This window comes from Lepidochelys olivacea (assembly GCF_965140295.1).
Source record: "Lepidochelys olivacea isolate rLepOli2 genome assembly, chromosome: 1".
NCBI classification, from domain to species: domain Eukaryota; kingdom Metazoa; phylum Chordata; order Testudines; family Cheloniidae; genus Lepidochelys; species Lepidochelys olivacea.
This window is the reverse complement of record NC_140411.1, coordinates 155,727,663-155,742,552: the sequence shown is the minus strand read 5'-3', so window position 1 is coordinate 155,742,552 and position 14,890 is coordinate 155,727,663. Positions and strand designations below refer to the sequence as shown.

Below are 14,890 nucleotides of genomic sequence, written 5' to 3'. Positions count from 1 at the left end.
GTTCCAGTTCCCAAGAGCACTCCTATCTCCCCACCTCATGGAGCAGCCAAAAGTTTCACTTCCTGAAACCATGGATGAATCTGATCCCAGGGATCCACAAAAGGCCAGGTTTGTTATAGGTTCTGTGCCTCCATGCTTGCTCCTGGACCGCTCACCACTCGGTCTGTCTAACAGTATAATGCCAAACGAGGGAATCATCAGCTGGTAGCTGCCCTGAAGGCCTGAATTTAAAAGGAGAGTGCTACTAAAAAGTTAATGTGGTTTTGATTCATTTTAATCTTCAGTTGTGTTTTCCTAGTGCTCTCCCAGGCTCTTCCCCTCTTGCTGTTCTCTTCCTAGCCTCATGAGATAGCTAACACATTCCTATGATGGTGGGTAAAATCTACACCTTTAATATTGGGTAGACAATTTTGATCATAATAAAAAAAAAAAAAAAAGCTACTTCATAAACACATTCAGCTTTCTGGCAATTGTGAGAAATATCTAATTGCTATTTCTTGTCCGGATTCCCCTGCATCTGTATGTGTCTTATTGAGTGTGAATGTGTAAATGTATATAATAGTGATATCCGTGTGATAAATTAAATTTTCATGCATCTGCACTTTACCGAGTAATCTATTTTAATACTAACATTCCAAACCTCTGAGCAGCTTCAAACAATTATTTTAAATAACCTGCCAGAAAATTCTTCCTCCTTCACCACCCTGAGATGCAATTTTCCTCCTCCTTCCCCCTCAAAATTTTATAGACTAGTGGCCGAGTACAGGCAATATTCAGTCCCCTGGGTGAGTGGCTGGTTTAAATTCTGATAATGCATGATCTCTTAGGGCTCGAAACAGGATCTTTATACCCATGCAAAGGGAATATTCGCAGCTTTCCAGTGGAGCGCACAGCACTTGGTTCTACACCTGGAAAACCCTCAGATAATAGAATTTTAAGTCATGACATTTTTATTAATAAAAAAGCTATATTCGGTTTTAAAACCTCTAAAAATTGCTTACCTTTTTTTCTCTGACTCAGATGTCTGTACAGTGAACTCATGGTCTTAAGGGAGCCGCGCTTGAGAGGCAAAGGGAAAAAGTATGGGCAAAATAGCACCCAGACATTTTTTAACGCCCTTAAAACCTTTCTCAGATACATTTTCTGTAAAGTATGTGACAGGCATAGAATTTTATATAAACTATGATCAAAGAATATTATCTAGACTGCAAAGACCAGGAGCATGTCTATACTACAAACTTAAGTTGACATCCAGCTGCCGCAGTAATTAAGTCCGTAGTGCATGTCCACACCAGTGCACTGTGAGTAGCTTTACTACAATGCAACTCGCCTCAGAGGGTTTTGGGAAGGGTTGTAGTGCCTCATGGGACCAAAACATTCTCGCAGGGGGGTCTGAGAAAATGGCGTCAATGTCCCATGATGCAGTTTTATCCCTCCCTCCCCGATTTCAACTGGAACCCATAATTTTTTGCGCCATTTTTTTTCAAGAGGCTGGCATGGCCACACATATGCCATATCCCAAGAAGCATGGACCCCACTCAGCTGTGCACTATTGTGAGCATTACAGATATCATGCGCCTTATCCTGCGGTATTTCCAGAGCCAGGAGGGGAACTGCTGTGCAGAACATGGCAACGTCCTTCAAGCAGCCCTGCTGGAAACCATAGAATGAAACTATTCCAGTTGCTGTTGGCAGTCGTGCACCAGCCGAACACTGTGGAGTGCCATTTCTTGTCCTGGGAAGCAAGCAGTGACTGATGGGATCGCATTGTTATCCAGTTATGGGACGTCGATCGGTGGCTGCAGAACTTTTGTATGTGCAAGGCCACTTGTCAGAAACTGTGTGGAGCTCTCCCCAGCCTTGCATTAAAATGAGACCTGCTCTGACACTGGAGAACCGAGTGGCGAACACTGTGTAGAAGCCTGCAATGCCAGACTCCTACTGATCAGTGGGGGAATCAATTTGGAGTTGGTCAATCGACTGTAGGGGCTGTTGTGATCCAAGTATGCAGGGCCATTAATTGCCTTTTGCGCAGAAGGGTAGTGACTCTGAGCAATGTGTAGGAGATACTGGATGGTTTGGCCGTAATGGGGTTCCCTAACTGTGTTGGGCCAATAGATGGCACACATATTCCTATCTTGGCACCAGACCACCTTGCCAAAGAGTACATAAACAGAAAAGGATACTTTTCAATGGTGCTGCAAGCACTAGTGGATCACCGGGGTGTTTTACCAACATCAAAGTGGGATGGTCTGGGAAGGGGCATGCATCTGTAAGAACACAGGTCTGTTCAGAAAACTGCAAGCCGGGACTTTCTTTCTGGAACACAAAATAACCATTGGTGATGTTGAAATGCCAGTAGTGATCCTGGGAGACCCTGCCTACCCCTTACTCCCATGGCTAATGAAGCCGGACATGTGGACAATAGCAAGGATCTCTCAACAAGGGGCTCAACTAGTGCAAAATGGTGGTTGAATGTGCCTTTGGCCGTTTAAACAGTCGCTGGCACAATTTGCTCACTAGATTAGACCTCACTGAAAGTAATATCCCCATGATTATAGCTGTGTGCTGTGCGCTCCATAATATCTGTGAGGCAAAGTTTCCACAGGGGTGTGGCAGGAAGGCAGATAGTCTGCTGATTTTGAGCAGCCAGATACCAGGGCTATGAGAAGAGCTCAGCATGGAGCACTGCATTAAGGAAGCTTTGAAAATCCGTTGCAGTAATGACCCACAGTAATGTGTGCTGCCTTCTGTATTGTGCCTTCTCATAGTGTGAACCTTGCTATGTCTGCTGGATTTTTGTCTCCAGCACATCCCCTCCATTGCCTCAGTTTTCCTGACCCTCTCCTTCCCTCCCCCCATTTTAAATGAATAAAGATGAATTCATTCTCAAGACATGGATTTCTGTTGGACAAACATACTGAAACTTAAAGATCACAAATAGAATTAAACATTGGAAACGTGATGGAATAAAATTGGGAGGGGAAAAAAACATTCATCTTGTCTTTAAAAGTTCAGCGGCCTCGCCTCTCAAACATCAGCATATGTGCGCCGGCTGTTCTTTGTGCCATCCCCTGCCGTTGAATGAAAGGGATATTGCATTGTCCCCCTCGCCTAGTGGAACATGTGCGGGAGGAGACAGGGAGTACAGCGAAGCAGGCATACCGTTCTGCAGGGGCTGCAGAGGGAGTCGAGCCTCAAGGTGTTTCTCCTGAAGGTCAACTAGACGCCTCAATATGTGTCTGTTCCTTCAGAATCCCCATCATCTCCTGCTGCGTGCCAAGCTCATTCTCCTGGGCTGCACTCCTGCTCGGTGTCCACTGTCCCAGAGGCGGTCATAATCTCAATAAACACGTCATCACTATTCTCTTTCGCCTTCATCTTATTTGGGAGAGCCTCTCCACCCTTGTGGAGGAAGACCTGAAGGCCACACTTTCAGCCGTAAGCCATGGAAGAGCAGAAAGCAACCATTGTCAATTTAGATCCAGGATCTAGTGCAGAGCTGTTATATTTTTAGCACTTTATGTCTGACTGGAATTTTAGGACAAACAAAATGCAATTTAGTAGACCAAGGGGATTCCCCTTATCAAATATCACAGCTTTGCTGAACACAAGAGGTGTGAGAGTTTCTTAAAGATTAGGTTGCCAGAATCCTTTTGTAGGCAACCTAAAGATAGAGTTGCTTCCAGCTCTTCCTACAATACATGATGGGTTTGTGCCATATAACTGGTTTGTGGGCACTTGTCTGGTGTCCAAACTGCATGCCAGTAAAACCCTAATACTATAGGTGCCAATTCCGTGGGAGATCCATGGCTGGAGCACCCATGGAAAAAGAGTAGTGGGGGCAGCCAGTTTCCCCCCCAGTCCTCCCACCCTCCAGCTGATCAACTCTTCCACCTCCCTCCCAGCGCCTCCTGCCACCATGGATCAGCTGTGCTGGAGGCGCTGGGGGGGGGGGGGGGAGGTGGTGGGGGCGGAGCAGGGGTGGAAAGAGGTGGGGTGAGGGCTTGGAGGAAGGGGTGGGGCGGGGCCTGGGGAAAAGTGGGGACAGGAGAGGTGGGGTGGGGGTGGAAGCGTGGGGGTGGGGCTTGAGGCGGAGCAGGGGTTGAGCACCCCCTGGGACAAGGAGGAAGCCAGCTCCTGTGCCCATTACCACAACTCCATGTATTTTGTAGGTCTGTGAATGTAGAGTACTTTCCTATGTTTATAAGAGGGCACCTTTCGTTAAAAATTTAGTTAAAATATGCTGGATCGTTTCTGTTTACAAAGTGACATTCTATACGCATAATCTGATGGAGCTAGGGATTATTCAGCTGTCGGTCAGAAAAGATCTCTGTACATGTGTTTAAAGCAAATACGGTATACTGAATGCTTCTGGTTGAAGGAATTAAATATATGGTTTATTCATTTCTGAAATATATGGTTATTCCCTTAAACCAGGCACATTTTAGGAGGGCTGAACATAGGTAGTCAGCTCTTCCTTGTCTTTGTATTTTTTTTTATTTAGGTTTTTCAAAAATATTTTGTAAAATAGATGAGAAGTGAAGGTCTTTGATTTCATATTTAAACATGCTGGTATTGATGATCTTGATAGAAAATCCTGGTAAAGAGAGGATAATCCTTTTGTGTGAACATTCCTTCCGGAAAGAAGTAATTTTGCACTTTTCCCAAGACTTGGGTTTCTGTAGCAATTAATTTGAAAAGCTTTTCTGTCTGGAGGTGCATTCTCTCATGCTATGAACTTTAGTTTTAATTTATATAATATTTGGAGTACTTGACATTTGATTTGTTGGAAAAAGTGAGAAATCTGGATTAATTTAAATATTTAACAGCATGTATGATTTATCATGAGCTATAGTGCCACTTATTCAAAGTTCACAGAAACATTTGCACAAGTGTTATGGTTCCCAGAGTCTCCTATTGAAAATGCATGGGAAGCACAGAAAATCTCACAACCTCTCTAAACTTTCCCATGATATCCTGTACATTTTGAATGGATGGCACTGTGTTCAGCTCAGGACATGTTTTTTTTAAAAAAATAGTTTGTTTGCTAAACTTGTACATAAAACACGGTGAGGCTTGTAGTTTAATACATTTTAACCATGTAATTGTATATAGGCTGTTGGATTCCATTATGTTGAACACTAACAAAATAGCACACGGTTACAGTATTCTATTTCCTTTTGATTTTAGCTTTATGACAAAATTAACACAAAATCTTCACCACAAATCAGGAATCCTCCAAGTGATGCTGTACAGAGAGCCAAAGAGGTAAGTGGTTTTGAAATGCTTTTCAGACTTTTATTTTGTTTGTTTAATGTGAAACTTTCATCATAGATACAGTGCCGATGCTCTGTAAATGCTCCTAAATTTGACTGACTGAAAATGTTTTTACCTTTGGTTATATGGCATGCTTTGTAAATTTATCATTTCCCAGATTGTAAGGAATGTTTGTATTATTAAGCCTCATCATATAACCTCTGATTTGTCAGTAGGGATATGAAAAAGAGGAGCTTTGTCCTTGGACAAGTGTGATCATTTGCATATATTTTATATTCTGTAGGTTTGAAGGCAGCAAAAGTTTGAAGCTTGTATAATTTCTCAAATAACATTTTTCTTTATAAATGTCTATTAATCTAATCCGGATTTGCTTGCTTTTTATTGTATCTCCAACAAAAGTTAGTTTAATGCCAAAAAAGCGTGGAGGAGGGAAATCCGATGCAGAGCAGTAGGAGGTATGACTCAAAATGGCCAAAACCAATAAAAACGGAGTTACTTAACTCTTATGCCTGTTAAACTTAGGGCAAATTCTAAGTACAGAATTGTGATTTATAGTGCCAGTCAAAAATAAGTGTTAGTTGTTTAGCATATGATGGCTGAAAAACATTGCTTACAGTAACGCTAAAATTCAAATGAGAAAAGACATTTTTACTCACAATATGTAATAATTGAAGTCACACTGATATTTCCCTGGAAGGTTTCTCTCCTGTTTCCCTAACTACTTTTTAATGAAACATGCCTTTGTGGCCAGATTGGCAGATTTTAACAGCCCAGGCATGCCTTCTGAGCAGCCCTCACAATTTTACCCGGTGAGACATTTTATGTCTTTGTCCATCCAAATCTATCCCTTCTCCCACTTCCCCACATCAATCTTATATACCTTATACACTTTCCATCAAATTACTCTTATCCAGCCACATTAATGCTTCTCTGGAACCCTGTGGAGGAGATTGGGGGCTGCTGGTTCCTGGCCCCAAGTCATTCCAGTGTAGCACAGCCAAGTCTGGAAGGTTAACTGTTCCTAGAGCTGCTACAGGCCAGGAGCCTCTCAGAGGAGCCTGTGCTTGCAGCTACAGGCAGAGAAAAGGAGGTAAAGGGCCCACAAAGAGGTACCCCTACCAACTCTGTAGAGAGCATTACTCAGCCTCCCTACAGCAGTGAAGAAGTGGTGAGCTTGTTTCCTGCAGGGGGACGGACAGAGTGCGCCTGTGGAGGGGGAGCTGGCCATACAGTACAATGCAGGCACAGGGGTTCTCCCTGTGTTAGATGGAGCGGACAGGTCTACTGACAAATGTCTGTAAGCCCTGCAGCACATTTTATACCTGAATGCCTTTCTGACCGGGGTGGGGGCCACACTGAGGTTACTCAATCAGGGCGAACTGCAAAGAATGGGGAAGACAATCCCCAAAAGTGGTGGATGTTCCAATACTTAGATTTACCAAGCCTAGCACTAAACAGCTTCTACAATACCTTACTGGTTACAGAGAAGCCAAAACACAGTTCCCTTAAAAGCAACCCAGCCTTTGAGCTTCCTCCCAGAAAGCCAAGTCAAATGTGAAAGTTCTACCAATCCCAAAGGATCGGACACATTATCTCCCAGGTTAATAAATATTTCAGATATTACGCAAATACATGCTTACATCCAATTCTTATTAACTAAAATAAAATTTATTTTAAAAAAAGTGAGAGAGAGTATTGGTTAAAAGATCGTTATACATACAGATGTGAGTACAGTTCTGAGATCAGTTTCATAGCAGAGATGGTGAGCTTTGGAGCTGAAAACAGATCTTAGAATTAGTCCATAGTTTCAGTCCAATGTTTCATATCCAGGGCAAGCCAGATGGGACTGGAGATCTCAGTCTTACGACTCAAACTTCCCCCGAATTAAAGCTCAAGCAGATCAGAGATAAAGGGGTTAGGTCCCAAGAGTCCTTTATACAGTTTTCTGGCAGGCTATGATAGTCTCTTCACAGCAGGTGTTCCTTGGGTGAAGAATAGCAGCTTTGAGGTAAACTACCTGTTCTCTAATGCATACCCAAGTAACTAGTTGCATTCTTCAGCATAAGGTAATTATCCATTAAGCAGTTTATAAACAGTTAATCACAAACCTTAAAGTGAAATATAGACAATGACATTATCACACCTATGTTTCATCTAAATGTTAATATTTCCTTTTGACCTCTGAATCGATAGCTATAATAATACACAGGAACGGTCTATTTACATGGTTAACATCTAACAAGATATAAGTAAACACACACAATTAGTATTACCTCCAATTCTCTAACAATACAGGATTGCATTTCGAAACTCTAGTCCATTTAACATAACTAGGTTAACTATTTCTAAGGAATGGTCCTAATTACCATTTATATACTTCTCTAATATGTCTTTAAAGGTTGAATCTGCAAGATGTTTAACCCTTTCTGGCCATGTCTCACAGCTTTCAAATACCTTTAGTGATCCTAATTTGGGTTCTCGGTATTTCCCTACAAAACCAATACAGCTTGGTGAAAATGTCCCTACACAACCAATACCTGAGGGCAATAAAGTATGCTCTGCAAAAATCAGACTGGGTTGGGAAATTGCTAGTAGTTGCTCAAAGAAGAAAATGTGTGAAGAAATACTTCCTTTTGTTTGTTTTAAACTTGCTGCTTATTAATTTTATTTGATGACCCTTAGTTCGTGTGTTATGAGACGGAGTAAATAACACTTCCTTATTTACTTTCTCCACACTAGTCATGATTTTATAAACCTCTATCATATCCCCCCTTAGTCATCTCTTTTCCAAGCTGAAAAGTCCCAATCTTATTAATCTCTACTAATATGGAAGCTGTTCCATATCCCTAATCATTTTTGTTGCCCTTTTCTGTACCTTGTCCAGTTCCAGTATATCTTTTTTGATAAACCACATCTGTACATAGTATTCAAGATGTGAGCGTACCATGGATTTATATAGAGGCAATATATTTTCTGTCTTATCGTCTATCCTTTTCCTAATGATTCCCAACATTGTTAGCTTTTTTGACTGAGGAAGTCTTCCGTCATCATCTTTCCTGGTTGCTAGCAAGGAAAATCCCCTCTACCCTACAGCCCACTGCACCCCATTCAGCATCTGCTGGGTAGGAGCATCTCCACTTGCATTCTCTGTTACTAAACCATATTTCTTCCTTCCTCCAGCTGCCTGGAGGAAGAGTGCTCTTTCTTTCTAGTTGCTGAGAAGGATGGTTTCCTTTTCCCTTCTTCTGTTCCACAGTGAGCAAGGCGGAGAGGGACTTTTCTTACTTTTTCAGGTACCAAGAAGCAGACAATGCCCCATAGTGGCTGTGTCCCATCTCACTTTCTTAATGGAGGAAGAATAGTCTTGAGGTTAAGGTGCTAGACTGGGATTCAAGAGATCTGTGTTCGGTTCCTGGCTTTGCCACAGACTTCCTGTATGACTTTGGACAAACCAGTTAATCTTTCTGTGCCTCAGTTCCCTATCTATAAAATGGGGATAAAAATTTCCCTAACTCACAGAGGTATTGTGAGAATGAATCCATTAGTGTTTGTGAGGTGTTCAGATTCTATGTTGGTGGGAACCAAATACGTACCTCAGTATAGATAGATTAATAATACAGCAGGTTTCTACTATTGAAATTGAGGCACAAAAAGTAGAAGTGACTTGACCAAGGTCTAGATTAGAATGAGGATTAAAGAAACAACTTGTAGGTAGTAATGATAGCTGATATTAAATATTGAAACTGTCAAATAACTCATGAGTACTATAAAACTTATTGTGCTTATAAGATACCATACCATCAACAAAGCTGCTCAGATAAAGTATTAGGTTTCTGATTTTGTAGTGTTAGTAGAAATGATATTGGAGGAATTAAGACAGATATATTTTACTGTAAAGGGACCGACTTTCAAAAGTTGGCTTCCCTTTTTCCGATACAGTTTGTTGGTGCAATTTTACGTGAATTATTTTTTGGCCCAGAATTGCAGTCAGCTGGATATTTAAGTAACTGACTTGCCAGTGTAATTAAGTACTTAGATGGTCAAGTATTCTTAGTTGCATACACAGATAACTATTGGAGTAAAGTTATGCATGCAATTATTTGCGCTTGCAATTTTGCAGACACAGTAAAGGTGAGGCTGAAAGTTTAGCCCAAATTGAATGTTTTAAATAGATGATTACCACAAGATGAAGGCTTCTATGCCATATACAATATATCACATGAAAACAATCCAGTATTCCTTTCCCAGCTGATGTTATGTTTTATCAATTTTGATCTTAATATACCTTAAAAACAAGCAAATTATCTCTTACCAGGCACTAAAAGAACCTTTGCAGGCACCAAATTAATCATTTCACAATTTACTTAGAAAAAAGAATGGGAAGCTTGTAAGTATCTGAATTCCTTTAATTTTGTTAATTCCAGGATGGTGCACATGTCTGTTTTTGGCACAGAAAAATAAACATACTCAAAGAGTTAAGGCAGCAACTCCAGTGTGGAAATAAGACTCAAATGTGCATTTCAGAAGCTTCTAGAGAGCATGGAGTGTATTCTCCTTTTAAGTCCTGTGTGGTTTATACATGTAACTACACCCTACCAGGGCCAGCCTTATGGATAGGCGACATGGGTGATTGCCCAGGGTGCCGTGGTTGGGGGTGCCGTCTTAGTGCCACAAGCTGGCAGGCCTGGGCTGAGTGCGGGTGAGCCAGGAGACTGGAGCCCCTGGCCGGCCAGGCCAGTAGGGCGGGAAGGGCCGCCTGGAGCCGCTAGCCTGGCGGGGAGGCGCAGGCAGCGGGGCTTGCCCCTGCAGACCGAGCAGGCCAGCCCTTGGGTTCCCCCTTCCCGCTGGCTCTCCTCCTGTTAGATGGTTGTGAGGGCATGGCCGGGGAGCCCCCCGGCTCAGAAACTCCTCCCTGTGCAGCCTGACTGGGCTCTGGGGCCAAGAGCTGGTCCTCGCACCCTGCACCCCACACTGCTGGTCTCAAACTCAAAGAAAGGGCACCAAAATACAAGTTTGCCCAGGGCGCCATTTTCCCTACTGACAGACCTGCAACCTACAATGCACCAGTAAGTAAGACTAGATATAAAAATGTGCAAATACTCAGAATAGCTTATTCAGCCCACAATAAGTATAGTGACTCATGCCCATGTGACAAAATTGAGTTGTGCATCTTGCACATTCAACCACGAGAGCTAAAATGCAGCTTTAGCAGGATGCTGGTGTTTAAAAATGCACCCTGTTTACCCTTCTGTGGAAAGATGAGAGAGTGTGATTTGAGGAGGAGATCCTACCCTGAGTAGTGGGAGGGAGTTTTTGTGCCAACCACATTGCTCTGCAGAATTTCCTAGCAATTAATCTCTGGAACCACTGCCAGAAGCAGAGTGCTGTTTCCACCATCCAAACAGCTGACTGTTGAGAATAAAAATGAAAATATCAGACTGTAAGGGACTGAGTTAAAATACATTTCCTTTTTTGCCCCAGTCATGAGATGAAGTGCTCCTTTCTTTTTATAGAATCTTGAGTTTTGTGGTGGTATAACAGATGGACTGTCTACGGTTCATATTTTTTAACCATTTAATTTGCAGAAATAATGTTTTAATCTGGATAATTCAAGATTTTATACATGTTTTTAATTCTATTTTAATGTTTCTTAGCCCCTATTCAGGCATGGAAGCAGAGGTTGATAAGAGAGACTTATATAATTGCTGGTTAACACTTTACTAATAATGACCTTTTAAAGAATATTGTCAGTTTGAGAAGAGACACTGTGCTTTCTTTAAATCTGTTTTTTCATTTAGCAAAAAGAGACCTGATATGTGATATTTTATTCTGTTTGAAAAAAGTTCCCATTCTCAAAGAGCCTTTACTGTCATAACCCATTGATTGTGTTGGTGCTACAGGGATTATGACCAACCAGAGTAAAGTATGCTTTTTACAGTTTTGTGACAGAATAGAGAGCAGTTAGCTTTACTGACATTTGTGCTGTTTGTTTTGCAGGTATTGGAAGAAATTTCATGTTACCCAGAGAACAATGATGCAAAAGAGCTAAAACGTATTTTAACACAACCTCATTTCATGGTAAGGAAATACTACTTTGGCTATTCTTAAACACATTCCTAATGGAACTTCAACCAAGAATGTACTACCTAAAGCCTATAAGCAGCAAAACAAATGTATAGTTAACTGCACACAAATACGTATTTAATCAGCATTTCTAATGTGCTAAGCTAGCACAGCAGCTGATATTGTCATGGGGCTAATGCATAGTCCTTGCTACACTGAGGGACCATTGTTTGTTTGCTGCTTGTCATGATGGGAATTGCAGTTTGCAGACAGAGCTATTTTGCAGGTTTGAGCTCATCAGATAAGTGTTATTCCTTAAAATGTTTGTTTTTTAAAAGAAAATAATAAGAGAAACTAGTAGCAGAGATCTAAAGATACTGACAATAAAGGTAACACAAATCTAACAAGAAAAGGAGTACTTGTGGCACCTTAGAGACTAACCAATTTATTAGAGCATAAGCTTTCGTGAGCTGTAGCAGATGAAGTGAGCTGTAGCTCACGAAAGCTTATGCTCTAATAAATTGGTTAGTCTCTAAGGTGCCACAAGTACTCCTTTTCTTTTTGCGAATACAGACTAACACGGCTGTTACTCTGGAACAAATCTAACAGATATCAGTAGCATTGAGTGAACCTTTTGTGACACAGTCACAAAGTAATGGAACTGTTCATTACAAAATCTTACAAAAATAGGGTAGAATGGAATCCTTTTTTAAACAAAATCAATTCATGTTGTTAACAGTGACATTCTTTGGCTCAATAGCCTGTTAAAACTATTTCACTCAGCCCAGTAGCTCTGTGGTTTCTCCTTCATACTACTACGTGAGTAATCTAGGTTAGATTCCCAGTTCCAGGGACTTGTTTTGGGAGCTGAGAGGGATATAAAAATGGAGAAGGGACCCTGTGGATCCCAGGAAGACATGGTGAGGATCCTCCTTTCTTCCAAACCTGTGTTTGGCAAAGATGTGTTTATTCGCTTTTAGAATGTATCCTATATTTAAATCTAGACTGGGGTGGATCAGACAGGTGGTACAGTTTAGTGAATTTAGCGTTTTGTACTTAAGACAAACTATCTGATATATGCAAAAAGAAAAGGAGTACTTGTGGCACCTTAGAGACTAACCAATTTATTTGAGCATGAGCTTTCGTGAGCTACAGCTCACTTCATCGGATCCGATTAAGTGAGCTGTAGCTCACGAAAGCTCATGCTCAAATAAATTGGTTAGTCTCTAAGGTGCCACAAGTCCTCCTTTTCTTTTTGCGAATACAGACTAACACGGCTGTTACTCTGAAACCTATCTGATATATTTCACACATTTTTATTTTGGGGGCAGTGATGGCAACTCTCACTGAAATCACTGTGTGAGTCTCTTACCCAAAGAATGAATGTAACCAGTTCCCAAAATTTTGCCCAGCTAAGGGCTGAATTGGTAATGTGCCAAAAAAAAACAAAACCCAAACATAACCAACCAGAAAACAGCACCAGATTTCCATAAAATAAAGCAAATTGCAACCACCTTAATTTAATAGGCAGATGAAGCCTGCAGAGGCTACTGGTTCCAGCACACAGCATTCCAGCTGAATTCTTTGAAGATGAGGTACAGGATTACACTGAACTGCGTGGTGTGCCATTTTCCATATGGCCATACCCACTCTGATAATGGTAGCAGAACCAGCTCTGCTTTAGTAGAGACAGTTGTTTACAATAGAAAAAATGAGACCGTATGGCTGCCGGGCTTATTGTGGGAAGGGAATGGAAGGAAGCAGTAAAAATAAGAAATGGTACTGACTGTTGCCCAACTTCTCTGTTAAGTGGCTTATCCTGATTCAATGTTTTTTCCCCCCATGTAATATGTATCTTGGATTTACTGCAAAGACGTCAGAAGTAAAAGCAGACAGAAGTCAATAATGTATGTGATTAGATGGCAGTTTGGAAGTCTATCTGATCAGCTTTTATGTGCACACCGTTTTCAAAGTAATCCCCAAATAATAACAATCTATTAAAGATTTTTATATTGAGTCAAATGACAGGCAAAGTGTTATGCATCAGAAAACTACTTTTATATAAAAAATAATTAAGCTAACATGCTCATAGACATTTTTTAAGACCAGCTGTCAGAAAACTCTTGCAACAATTCTTTTTAAAATGTTTTTGATGTGGAATAAAAGACTGATTTCCCTTTTAAAGTGTTTAAATTATATTGATGGGGGGTTAATTCTAAGCAAAAAGAAGCTGTAAAAATCTTTATTGCAAAAATGAAATACTTACTCTTTATTTGTGAAAAATGAAATCCTTCTCCTGCAGTTTAGGACATCAAGATAGATGAGCTAAACCCCTAGGCACCTCATCTGTGTCCCAGCAGACAAAAGTCAGTAGACCTCACAGGGGACTGAGCAGAAATTATATTTAAACTAGTTGTAATTCATTTATTAGATAACCAGAATCTGTAATTTTAGTCCCTACCTTATGCTTTTGTACCTGCCTTTTGGTTTTAATTTATAGATAATTATCTATACTCTGAAAATTTTAAAGAACTACTGTAAACAAACATGGTATACTCTCTGACTAATGATAATAAAACACATTAACAAAGACAAGTTATTAATCCTAAAAAATGCAATCCAGTGAATCATTTCGGGGCTACTGACCTTATCAAAGAAATCATTTGACACATAATTGGCACTCTGCCATGCTTCGCTGACACAGGAAAACCCCATTAGGTAATGGTGGAGTGAGAGAACAAAATATTTGAAAACATGTTAATTATTAACACTGTATGTGAGCAATGTAAGTAGAAATAACAGTACAAATGTTAGACTGTCAGCCTATTTTCAGAATGCTGTTTGAAAGCATAGTAAAATAAAATATATTCTAGTTGCTACATCATTGAAGTCTAATGCACTGAGAGTTAGGACATATGGTATAGTCAGTAGGATCACATGTCTTAAGCTAGTGTGTATTTAGGTTGTAAGCTTTAGGCTTGTAAGCTTCATTATCTGAGGAATGTGATACCAGAATCAATCATTTTTAACAGAGGCCAAAAATTAAGCTAACAAAGGTAGGTCAAAACAGCATAGATGGTGTTGAACATGAATGCCCATGGTTAAACCAAATATTTTTCTAACTTCTGGCAATCAGTCATGCAGTAAAGTTTTTTAACTTAATGCTGAATAAGGCCCAATCCTGCAAAGACTTATGTTCATGCTTAACTTTTATCACTGAGCATTCCATGTGGGCCATTAATTTTAAAGAATCTTTTATTTCAACCAAGAGCCACTTCAGCAGAGCAAAAATCCCAAGGCAGAAGTTGCTGCACTTCAGAACATCACTTTCTCTTTGTTTTTTTTAAGAGAGCACAATCATTTCATGTACCTAATACAGAGACATCTGACTGTGGCTGGCTACTATATCCAAATTTTGTCAAAAGTTAACAAAATTTGTTGTCTAAAACTCATTAAAATACATTTCCACATTCATTGCCAAGGGACTCTTGTGGGTCTGCTCAAAAATAATTTCTTTGAAATGACTCTGCAGCAGGACAGACACTTG

General features: G+C 40.6%; 1 protein-coding gene across 13 annotated transcripts in view; it reads left to right on the top strand.

The window, feature by feature from the left end:
- CASK (calcium/calmodulin dependent serine protein kinase) overlaps nucleotides 1-14,890 on the top strand; it is a 420,545-nt gene that overhangs the window by 344,324 nt on the left and 61,331 nt on the right. For 12 of the 13 annotated variants that reach the window (XM_084635068.1, XM_084635057.1, XM_084635058.1 and 9 more), the window contains 2 exons: nucleotides 5,194-5,271; nucleotides 11,278-11,358. In XM_084635068.1, coding sequence (XP_084491194.1) covers nucleotides 5,194-5,271; nucleotides 11,278-11,358 — 159 coding nt within the window. The remainder of the gene's footprint in view (nucleotides 1-5,193; nucleotides 5,272-11,277; nucleotides 11,359-14,890) is intronic. The other variant, XM_084635067.1, reaches the window with a different exon arrangement.